The sequence below is a fragment of the Dermacentor variabilis genome, chromosome 10, assembly GCF_050947875.1.
Source record: "Dermacentor variabilis isolate Ectoservices chromosome 10, ASM5094787v1, whole genome shotgun sequence".
Classification (NCBI taxonomy): Eukaryota; Metazoa; Arthropoda; class Arachnida; order Ixodida; family Ixodidae; genus Dermacentor; species Dermacentor variabilis.
The window spans coordinates 53,978,178-53,990,974 of record NC_134577.1 but is presented as its reverse complement, the minus strand read 5'-3'; the positions used below and the strand labels follow the sequence as shown (position 1 = coordinate 53,990,974).

The window sequence follows — 12,797 nt, the reverse complement described above, 5'->3', positions numbered from 1 at the left end:
TGTAACATAAGTGAAAAAGGAAGTTGTTTATCAGTGCATGCCAAGCTGCCTAATATAAAACAGGTGTATGCTCAAAGTGAGAGCTGGGAATTGACTGGATTTAGTGTGTTGTTGTAGAATACCGGTAAATAGTCTGATCCCTGAAATTTTAGCAGCTCTTTTTAAAGCAAGTACCTAGTATAGTCTTTGCTTCGCGCAGTTTTGTAATAAGTAAAATATAATGCGAGTTTTGTGGACAAGACTGTTCGGAAGTTGTGCCTATATGCAAACAACAATATGGGCAAATGCACACCGGTAACAGTCGGCGCATTGATCTCACAAAGAGTGAACGTGGTGGTAAATGCTTGCTCAAGCCATTGCAGTGCAACTAAAACAAACACAAGGACGGGCAACCGAACCCTAGGAACTCCATTTCTAGAAAAATGCATCGGTCTCCCAGCGCAACAACCCTGTGCTGAAGTTATTATAGTATTTGTGGCGATTCCCACATGCATCGGAAAGCGCAGCATCCGTCAGGAAAGAACGTGCATGCTCGCTAGTTTTCATTAGAAAGCAGACGCAAAATTACCAACATTGAATGTTTGTCATAGTTCCTGTATCTATATGAACACACTGGCACTCCCCATCTTTCTGTTGCCAAGCAACTAACACAGTCTTCTTCGCAGCATTAGTGCGTCGACCACTCAAAGTATACCATCATGTGCATGGCTGTTTCTATGTCCGCATAACACCTTTGCACCGCAGAGCATAGACATAAATTTACATAAGAGTTATCAGTCTGGAGCATAAACGAAACTTTTTGCGAGAGAGCATGCTGAACGCTATCATATAAAAGCCATTTGTACGCATAGCATTTGGTTTGATAACATTTAAATATTGGCTTTGCAAAGTGTTCCCTTCATGCACTAGCTTTCTGTATGTGCTTTTGACCTGCGTAACGTATTTCGTGTGTAAGCTCCTCAGCAAGACATCCCCGCGTGCAGGTGTTATCAGTCACAATCAAGAGGTTGCGGAAAGGTTCTCAAGGAAAGCTCCGCTTAAAAAATTCGTGTCTGAGTTTGGGATCACATTGTTGTTTTCCAGCACAATAGCTCGATATACTAACCACAATGGCAAAGTCCAATAAATAATTCTCTCTTGCCAACAACGTCAAGCAATTTGGGATAATTCGTGCGTTTGTCGCGTAGCATAACAGCCGTCTGCATGGAAAACGGAGAATACGAGCGCATGGCAGTTGAATTTGCTCGCAGATGCATGAATGAAAAATGCAAATGATGGTAATTGAACCTTATTACTGTCTCACTTGTGCATCAGGCTTTATAGGAGTAAGTTGCACATGAAGTTGACACTGTGCGAATTTTTCGAACAATGTTATATATATATATATATATAACATGTTATATATGTTATATATATATATATATATATATATATATATATATATATATATATATATATATATATATATATATATATATATATATATATATATATATATATATATATAAGGGAAGACACTTTGTTTTACCAGAAAATGGTTGTCGCTTCATTTGGTTAAACAGTTCAAGTATGTGATGGGTATGCCTTTGGTGCTGACTTACCCTCTACGGTATATTTTTCTTTTCATGCCTTGTAGAATAAATGACAATGATAAATGTAAGTGTTTGGATGTAGCGCAGGGAAGTCTGTGTTATAGCACGGCATCGGCAGCATATAATACAAGGAAATATCGCAAACTGATATCGTCGAAAATTGACTTTGTAGAAAACATTTCGGCGAGCGAAGAATGCACATGTAGGCGTCCTAACTGTTCGACTACATGCTTTCGCTCCAACGTTATGAACATAATTTTTTCCTTCTAGGTACCATTCTTTCGTTCGAATATTTCATTCATAGAAGCCTTTTATCATCTACGAGAAGGCGTATACAAAATGCATTTGAGTAAGCTTTGGCTTGAAGAAAAAGGCAGCTTGGGGTGAGTAATGAGTGGCCTAAAGCATAAATTAAGATACAGAGTACCAAGGTTTTACAGCGGAGCTGTATATGGATAGTATCCCGGGTTTCTCTCGGATCCGTTGACGGACAACTATCGTCATCAATCACCCTATCCCCCGTAAGCACTTATGACCTGTAAGCAAGTATAAATGCAATGGCTCATAGCGCCGTAACGCAAAGTCTACAAGCACTCAGCAAAGTGAAGCGAACAGCGCTTACATTCACGCATACAATACACAGAACAGCATGTCGAAAATTGTCATCATCATTGGCTCGTACAACCCGTAAGCAATGGTTCATACCCCCGTGAGAAATAAAAAAAAAATGTAATGCTGTGAAGCTGCCCAACGACGTAAGATCCAAGATTTTGATACATCGGATGCCACGCAATATGCATCGCACCTACAATAAAAGACGAAGATGAACCATGGGTAAAGCTCTGTTCGCCAGTACATTGTTGAACAAGGATCGAACATGCTTAGTAGACGCTGCTTCATACGCTCAAGAAAAAGTCTTCTCCTCGGTGGTGGTCATCGACTGTTATTCCAAAGTCCTCAACTGCGGTACCATCCGCACTTCTAGTTCCAGCGTTGCAGAGCAGGTTGCGATTGTTCTTGCATTGACGGACAGTGTACATGACATGATTTATTCCGATTCCAAGGCCACTGTCAGTGCCTCTCAGATGGGAATGCTGGCTCCCCACGTCCTACGTATCATCCAAAATTCTAAAGATGTCAAACATCACTCATTGGCCTGGTTCCCCGCGCACCTTGGAACCATTGAGGGTGCCTCGCTCAACCGCGACGAGGAGGCGCACTCGGCTGCACGAGGATGCGTTACACGGCTGCGCCGGGTAACGCGTCCTCTCCTGGGCGACCCGAGCCTCTCTATTCGTACAACGATATCTGCAAACATAATTATATATCACGAAGACTCCTGCCTTTGCCGCACTCCTCGCTGTGCAGGGCCCAGTCAGGCACTCTGAGACTTCTGCAAACAAGCACTCACCTGAGCCCCGCGGCGCTGCACACAATGTACCCCGAACGGTTCCGAAGCCCAGAATGCCCTCTGTGTGCTGGTTATGCGGACTTCGAGCATGTTCTGTGGGGCAGCGCCTCTGCCGGTCTCCCTTTCATTCAAAAGGAAATGATCAAGCTCATTAGGGCCCAGGACCAGACGTCTCAAATTTTGGCAGTCCACAGCGGTCGCGAGAGGACCGTCAGAATTCACCTGATGGTCCCCGAGAGGGCCTGGCCAGGTGACGCTGAGTTTGCTCGCGTCTATTGTGGACCAAATAAACTTGTTTCACTCACTCACCGCTCATACCCCCATGAGGCAGTGGCTACAAGAACTTAGGAAAGGGCCGCAAACAGAGCATACATTTGTTTTAATGACGCATACAACATGCAGAACTAGAAAGTTAATAATAAACTCAAAACAAAACAAGCCAATGATAAGGCGCTCGTGATAGCAATGCGAAGTACGTTTCCCTCCCCACATGCATTTCCCGGTAGCGATTGCCTTTGCGCAAGCTGCCGCGACGAGGGGTGTGACGTACATAGCCTCTCGTATTTAAAATAACCAGCGTCGGAACTGATTTCAATGCTATTGCAGCACCGCTATGGCGGGGCACCATGCTGCCAAAATTACGATTACTCATATTGCTACCATTTATCAAAATTTGCACTACTGCCGTTACTCTAAGCCATAATGCATTGGCTACCACCCTCAGCATTTGTAGAGGTGGTCTTCAGCATCTGCGCTGGACCTCCACTTTCCGAGGGCCGCGATGGCGAGTTTTGTATCGTTAGACAAACAGTAAATGTAAGTACAGAACTGACTTTTATACTTTATGGGAGCCCGACTGACTAGACTAGAAGAGGATGCAAACAGGACGATTACTGGCTTTTTGTGTAAGTAACTTTTCTAGTCTTTCGCGCTGCCACTATGCATGAAACTCCTAATGACAAAGCAGCCCGTATTTCTGCGTTAGCCAGAACTGGCCTGCAGTGTCTTTCATTTTACATCCGTAATAAACCAGAATATAATTTCGATATTATGGCTTTGTTTAGCCCAATGAATGGAGCAATAAACAGCCTAACTACCACAACGATAACAGAAGTGACCAGTTGCTTTCGGCTTTCACGGACTGTGTGCAGAGGCTAAGAGAAGAAGAAGCGTGACCAAACCTAATGGCGTAGTTTTGAAACCAATCAATGTCATCTATTAGATATTGTAATCGAGATTCTAAATGGGTGCTGGACATTCTAATTTAGATACGGTGATTGGCACTGAAATAGCTTCTTGTGGTGCGGAACAGCACGTTAGTGACTTCTCAAAAATTGTATTCTACTGATTGTAGAAGAAATCATAAATATAACACGTGGAATCCTCAATATATTGTTTGATAGGGTCTCACCAGGATAAAAAGAAATGCATGTGCGAATAATATTTGACTAATTGCGTATAAAAATCGATGAGAATACTGTCGGTGAAAGACACAAGTTCGCAATTGTTCGTTTTATTGTTTTGCTGAATATGTAACGTGCAGCTCCAAAAGTGCAGATGCCAAGAAATTCTGCCAAAGCTGCACGAACCGTACCAATTTCTGACGTGTTGTTGCGCGAAGCTTAGCGAAAAGCATTTAGCATTCTTCCATCGTGACAAAGTTGCTGCCAGCAGGTAGCGCTTGTCGGAAAACCTGTTGAGTGCATTCTTAGCACAAGTGTTAATTTGGAGCTGCATAGTGCGTTTTACAGAAATACTGATCAGTGCTTCTGAGGCATTGTAGAATTGGCTGAAATGGCAGGTTAATGTGTTAGATAAAATAATTATCATTGTCAAAGGCGTTGCGTGATAATTATTGCAACTGAGGCTCGCTCCATCATTAGTAGTACATGGTTGGTTTTCGAAATGAAGCTGAATCTTGTTTTATTTCTACTGTACATTCGGTGCCAAATGCTTCGGGCGAACGAGTATGAGAAAAAAATGTGAAATTCTGTCTTGATGAGGCAAGTTACGTCTATTATGAATCAATGAGGAGTTTGAACATGCTACTACAAAACGGAATTGCGAATTCAAGACAGTCTGCCAAGCTTCGTGCAATTCGGCTTTCGAGAAAATACATTGCTCCAGAAACTCCTCACGCAGTTCATACGAACTTCATTGATACCCAACAGCAGTTTGAAGAGCACTTGCCCTTTCACCCACTTCCATATGGTGTGAGTGTCTGTGAGCGTTCTCCTTATTAAAAATTCACCTAGCATATTTTCGACAGCTCCAATTCAGCATTCATTGGAGCGCTACACGTGTTTTCAGATTATCTGAAAGTTTTTGTCAAAATCCCATAGGAATAAAAATATGATGAGGAGTCAGGTCCTTTATCATTTACGGAAAATCTATGTGTGCAGTCTCAATCTCGTGACATCAGAAAGCAAGTGATGACCGCATCAGGCACATCAGCACTTCCGCACTGAACTATATTGTAGCATTGCCATTTGTTGGGCGTGTTTGTGTTGTCGTCTCCATTCCGTCCTTGTTTGCTGGCGCTAAATATGCTTTCTGAAATATATAGTTCAGTGCAACAGTTATCTAAAAAAAAGCTGTACTTGTTGGAATTTCGGTTAAGCGTTATTTCACATAAGCCACATTCTTATGGTTTCCTAATGTTATAGCAGTTGAGGCAGTAGTTCTACGCATTTCTTCAAAAAAATTGACAGGCAATGCAAGTGAACACACATGCGAATCCCGACATACGAGGAACATGGATGTAAACTTGTATTTTTATTGAACTCGAATTATTTCTTGAAACCTCAGAAACTATGTCGCAAGCTTTTTTTGTGGTGAGCCTGAGGTGTGAACGAGTTGTTAATTTTTTCCTTAGAGACGAAAATTTCAGGCCATTTAGCTTATTACTCAATTGACAATAGGCGGCTGCATCCGAATGCTTATGAGCCAACTACTGGAATAGTACATTGCATTATGGACCACGTTCACAAGGTTTAATTCGCAATACTACATATTTCTTTGCGTAGATGTTGTAGATATGAATCAATTGAAATCTATCATATTCTACCTCAAGGAATAACATTTGAAGCAATCGTGCTACGCAAAGCTATTGACTGTTTTGTATTTTCGGTTTTCTTGTCTTTTCTTGGTTATGCATGTAGTCGGGAGTACAGTCCAAGAAATTTTATCCCGCATTACTACTACTCTGGGAACAGAATCGGTAAGCATCCAAATTTCAAAACCAGAAAGAACTAAATTGCTGCGAATGATAGTGTAAGCTGCCGTTTTGCATAACACCTGAAAATATTAATATTTTAGCTTAAGAAAAGAATAGTTTCAGAATTATCCTCTGTCTCCACAAGCATGACCAAAGTTAGCTTGCAATTGATCGTGTTGAAAGGTGAGCTTGCACAATAACAACGCTAAACACTCACCGTCAGCATTTCTCGAGTGACAAGAAGATTAGAAACCCATGACAAATATATCGCCAACAGGCTACCCTAATGGTTAGGGCACCATCTATTCCGAGATGTCCTCGAGTGCATAAACGCAACACTAGGTTCTGACAGTAATAATAAAATTGGGCTGGTAAGTCTAGATTCTTCACACATTAGGTGAGATTTTGTAATACAATTACATAGCTTTACTTGAAATGATTGCTGTTGCTTTCTAATTCTTTTCGGTTTGCCAATGCTTCCAGAAAAAAATTCGAGTACTTTGCCATGTTTGCACGCATTTGCACGGTGCATTTTTTTTTCTACAGGCTCTTTGCGCAGAAAGAGCAGCAAATAATAGAACGCACATAGTGTTTAATCAAACTTCGCACTGAAGTATAGCTGAGGAGGCAGCAAAATTCAAAGGGGCCAACGTCCCTGAGAGAAGCCAAAATGTGATAGACACAAAATACCATCAAATTGAGTGCAGTATATACGTATAGCAAACACGCTCTAATGTTCCGAGTGCGGAACTGATTGACGAACAGTTACTTTGTAGTACGTAGACGGAAGTCTACATGTACCTAGCATCTAGGTATGCTTTGGAGATCCACGCATACAAAGTGGAGTAATCTTAAATAAAATTTATTAGTCAACGAACGTTTCTCTGACGAGTACAGGTTGTAATCAATGACTGTGAATGAAATAAAGTGCGCAGATTCATAAGCAAGTCTAAAACAACCAGAATGTATTCTGACGCTTCTAGGTTCACCTTCACTTACAAAGCTGTGTGATTTGGGTGGCTAAAGACAAACTGAACACTACACTTCGCTTCTAAAACAGCTTGGTTCGACTTAAAGCGACTGTTGATACTCTTTAGTTCGAACAAACGGCATGACACGAGAGAAGGCGGACTGGACATAGCGCTGTGTCTTGTCTGCCGTCATCGTGTCGTGCCTTTCTTAGCTCTAAAATCTATTAACATGCAATACCAACTAGCCCACCAGTCTGTTTTGTTAACATCAATATTCAAGAAGACGCTCGTAAAAGTTGTTGCTACTACTGATCTGATTTTTTAGATGTTCTTACATCTTCAATAGCCCACTTTAAGTATTTGCTTCTTTCAGAAATTCCCTACGCACTCTTCGTACCTCCATTTTATCAGCAAGGTCTTCCATGGTAAGAACTTTGAAAATTGTGATGTTCCTGTGTGTTTCTTTATCAGCGTTCGTATGTCAAATACGCATTAGTAGTATGGGAGTGGAAATATTCTTTTGAACATAGCCAAATAAGTTTGCCACTAGAATATTGCTGCCATTATTTATTTGGTAAAGGTGTCTGCGCAACGTAAAGATTTCACAGGTAGCAGCGAATTCTTCAAAAGTTATCCTTATGCGCATCATGGCAACCGAAGGACAATATACGCTGTCTTTGGATTACTTGTGTGAAGCAATAACAGCATTGCACAGATGACAACGGTTTGCACGTCTTCCCGTATTAAAGCTAATATACGCTACAGATGTAAATACAAAGTTCAAATACGGAAAGCAATTTTCGGCAAGCTCTTAAAACTGAATTTTGTGTACACCTCTAGCACTGCGAAATACAACCAACTTCAAAGCAGAACACTCCAGATAGCGTTTTGCTTTATTTTGTCAGGAAGTTGACACTTAATAACTCTTATAACTCTTATTTCAGAATTTATTCCCTCGTAAATCCTTGACTCATTTAGAAAGTCCCCCTTGTCATCTTGCAAACCACACAATTTGGTCTTTACACCAGAAAGGCTCATGTGCGATCTAATCTGCTTTATTGTTTCCCACTAATCTCGGCGGCTGAAGTGTATGTTAACACATTGTTAGGTAAACACCGTAACGTTAAAGGAAGATTAAACGTCGTGGTGCAGAATGATCTTGGAATAGGCTAGTTGTTTCATGGTGAAAAAAATGTTTTGTCTTTGCGAACGAGACAAGGACGCAAATGGTGACTTCCGCTTTGCAGGAAGTGACATTTTACGGGGGTGAACATGTGTAAGTGTGTTTGCCCTTTCTGCTGACCAAGGATGTTGTAAGAACTGCTGAGCTAGCGTACAGATGAAGTGAAGCCTCGTCGTAGCATTCATGTAAACGCTTCCTACGGTTACAACGCAAAAACATTTCCTGTGTTATTCCACCAACGAAGGAGCATGTATCGACATGAGAATAAGGAGACGAGACGTTGTCAACGGACTCATCTAGTTTGGCATTCGGCGTTCCGATTGGCCAAGGACTCTTGCAGCTTCCACAGTGCTGCAAGCAACTACAGACATAAGTAGTTTTGTCGCAGCTGCTGTCACGTGAGTCCTTTTTGGCATCTGAAGGTTTAGATTGCGAGATCAGTGGCAGCGGTGTATTGCGTTTCTCCGCCGCGAAGGCTGGCGGTTACAGACTGCGTTTGTCGCCGAAATCCACGGCGTGTCTTTCGTTCAGCTTCACCAACATTTAATCTTTTTTCATGGTAGCACACATTTCGATGTCATATAGTTTTATGTATTTATTTTGTAGCGAAGAAGAAGGCTGGCCAGTTATCAGCAGCAGCGCTTGGCAAAGGCTCACCGATCCTGGTCTGACATCGCGACATGAGCTCACCGTCACGTTAGCCACTCCGAATATCCTGTCAATAAATTTCTTGACAAATGGTGGAATTTGCGGAGTACCTCGAAAACATCCAACCGTGAACGTCAATCCCGCATGCTACTGTGAATCATATCTGATGACTTAACCAAGCAGATGCCTCCTCCATCGGCCGTGTGTAACGGTGTGCTCCGCCAAAGGAACCCTGCGGCGCGACAGGGTGAGTGCTAACAACCCATGGAACGATGACACAAAACTAAACAAAGTGATTTTCTATAACGCGGGTGTGCCCAGTTTGAGTCCTCTTTCGTAGAAGCGTTTTGCCACCCTGCTGTTCTCAAAGTTTGCGCAGAGCAGCGTTTACGGGAAGGAGCACAGCGACTAGAAGAGCATGACGAGCTAAGTCGAGGACATCCTGAACTTGAATAGGAGAGTCAGACCATGTTGGAATTGGACAGAGGAGGATGAGGAAGAGGAGGAGGAGCAGGAGGAGGAGGAATAAAGGTTTATTGTATGAAACAAAGAGCAAGTTCATTCTTCCCCCCCCTCCCCGAGGTGGGCGGCTCTCTCAATTCAGAAAGCCGTTGGCTAATGGCGCGGTTCCAGCCCGGTCCACCAGACTTCGGTAATCCTCCACGCCTTTTTCCCTTATCATTGCCTCCGACGTCAATAAACGTCTTTGCAAATGGTGGAAGAGTCAGGAAGATTTTGAAATGAATACAGGACAGCATTTGCAGTATGCTGCTTGCGACGCATCTGCGCACAATAGCAGAAATTATTTTCTGCCAAAGTCAGGGAAAACTTGCCCGACGACATTTCTTATTCCTTAGCGTCTGAGTCCGCCACTACGTCAATCGACTTGACATAATCGCTTCTGAGATCCGCATGTGCCATTAATCGGCCTCTAATATATTTTCTCTCTTACACGCCTAACTACAAACCAGTCGTACATTGCGTCGTTAGGCTGACTATTTCGCTATCAAAAAGAACAGCTCGACCGACGGAGTTATTCATCACACAGCCATCAGTGGTTGCAGGTAATATATCGAACTCTACCTGCCGGAATCTGCGCATCCTTCATCTGCCGTGGTTGCTTAGTGACTGTGGTGTTAGATTGCTGAGCACGAGATCATGGTATCGAATCCCGGCCGCGGCGGCCGCATTTCGATGGGGGCGAAATTCGAAAGCACCCGTGTACTTAGAATTAGGTGAACGTTAAAGAACCCCAGGTTGTCTAAATTTCCGGAGTCCCCCACTACGGTGTGCCTCATAATCAGAAGGTATGGTTTTGGCACGCACAATCCCATAACATTTTTTGCGCATCCTTCCACGTAGATCTACAATGTATGCACTCAGGGCTATTGCAATCTTACCAACGTCTTAGACAGCGATGCTACTGTTGAGGGATGTGCAGCTACGTTGAAAAGATTGTTCGTCGATGCCTCAGTTGTCAACACCACTAATCTCAATGCTACGTCGTCTGAAGCTTCTACATTTTCCTGCAAGACCGCTTGGGCGTGTCGGTACCTGCTTGAATGGGCCACTTCAACTGACATGCGCTCGCAAACGCTGGACCATCCCTGCAGTTGATCACCGCACGCGGTACGCCGAAAGCGGCGTTCTCCTGGCAACAAGAGAGGGTAACGTTGCTCTGCTTTCCCTTCACCGTTATATACTGCGTCACAGTTCACCCCAGATACTGCTCTGATATCGCGGACGCATCTTCGTGTCCCAACTTTTTTCAGCCAACGCCGGTCAGTGCCACGTTGTTCATAGGGCAACTGCTGCGTGCAACCTACAACCCAACGGGATTACTGAATGCCTCAACCATAGTTTAGGCGACGTGGTTGCGATGCAACTCGCTTCTTACCACATAAATTCATACCTCCAAATGATCTTTTTAACTTACGCATACAACACCGCTACTAAGAGCCCCACTAAGAGCACCACTTCCCCTAATATACGGCCACTACCATTCGCACACTATAGGCGCCATTCTCCCATACTGACCGGATGCATCCGAGTGAGCACCTATTTCTGCCTCTGCGAGGCATGCTGAGTCCCTCGCACGGGCCTGAAGTGCAACTAAGCATGGGCGCCAGAAGAGCAGACTCACGCCGAAAACCCCTGCGCCTCCACTTTCCTTTCTAGCGCGCATACGTGACTATTCTTCTAATGGACCTTGGGCGCTACAACAAAAGTAAAACTGATCCAAACTTTTTTATACCACTTGAGCAATCAGCCTACCGCGATTCGTCAAAAAAAATTTCCGGCCGCCGTCACTTCGCCTGTCACGCGACGTCGCGAAAGCCGCGATAGCTCCCCATCTGATATGATGTGTACACACTGATTATGCATGATTTGACAGAAAAAAGAAAAACAGTTATTTCTGATTCGACCCCTTTTCGCTATTAGCCCTCGGCTATTGGTAAAAAGTTTTCGGGCTGTACCCACTTCACCTGCCTGTCACACGACGTCACAAAACCGCACAAACTCACCGCGTCAATGTGAAGTGTACGGAATAAAGATGCATTAGATGCAGGGTCAGATGTTGGAGCGGGCATAGAAGGGGCGAAGGAAAAGGATGCGCTAGAGGTTCGAGGGGGGTAATCAGGATAATAGCCCGTCGGAGAAGTCCAGCGGCTGCGGCAGTGGCGAGCGACATGTCCAATGCGTCGGCAGTTAAAACAGATCGGCTTGTCGTTCACGGTTCGCCATTCGGAGGGGTTGCGCTGTCCATAAGAGGAGTAAGAAGAGCGCGGTGGGGGCGTGCGTGGAGACAAATGTTCCGAGCGTACGGACCGAATGGATTGCAGGCCGACGTTGGACAACTCTTGACGGATGACGGCCTGGATCAAGGAGATTGTCACCAGAGAATGATCAGGTAACGGGAATGAAGGGGCCACCGGTCGTGCCGCTTCGACCTCACGACGAATGATGCGGGTCAAGTTGTCACATCGCGACGGCTGGTGAAAGAGGTCGTCACAGGATGACGTAGCATCTGTGTTGGGAAGTCGCGTGATGTGCTGGGATACCCGGCGGCTTTTAGCATGCTCGAGACGGCGGCACTCCTTGAGGATGGTATCGATGCTGTTGACGTTCGTAAACACCAGTAAATTGAAGGCGTCGTCAGCAATGCCTTTGAGGACGTGATTAACCTTATCGTCCTCAGTCATGTTCGGATCAGCCTTGGCACAAAGGGCCAAGACTTCGAGAATGTGCGACACATAGGACTCGGTCGACGTCTGTACACGTGTGGCAAGGGCTTTCTTGGCATTGACTTGTCGACCAAACGGATTGCCAAAAAGGTCGCGTAGCTTCTCTTTGAAGAGATCCCAGCTCGAGATCTCCTCTTCGTGAGTCTGGAACCCCGCCACTGGAGCTCCGTCGAGGTAGAAAAGTACGTTGGCAAGCATAATAGTCAAATCCCACATGTGACTGGTGCTGACACGTTCGTATAAGCGGAGCCAGTCGTCAACATCAGGACTGCCGACTCCGTTGAAAACACCAGGATCCCGAGGTGGGGAAATGGCGACGTAGGTTGGGGCTGCAGGCTGAGACGCTTGCGTAGATGAATTGCCGCCAGCAGGAGCCGAAGTTGCAGTGTCGCCGTTGCGACCGCTGCCAAGCTCCATGATGGGTACGGGGAACGTCCACCTCCACCAAATTAATGTTACGTGAAGCTCAAGCTGAATACTATTTACAAATTATTTACAGGGAAGCTCACGGAGGCCAAATTGGCGGCGCT

At 44.5% G+C, this 12,797-nt stretch overlaps 1 protein-coding gene across 1 annotated transcript in view; it reads left to right on the top strand.

Moving 5' to 3' along the window:
* Positions 1–12,797, top strand: part of LOC142559247 (membrane metallo-endopeptidase-like 1) — a 170,738-nt gene that overhangs the window by 72,650 nt on the left and 85,291 nt on the right. The window contains exons 2-3 of the mRNA XM_075670875.1: positions 6,165–6,223; positions 7,565–7,616. Of these exons, the coding sequence (XP_075526990.1) occupies positions 6,165–6,223; positions 7,565–7,616 (111 nt within the window). The remainder of the gene's footprint in view (positions 1–6,164; positions 6,224–7,564; positions 7,617–12,797) is intronic.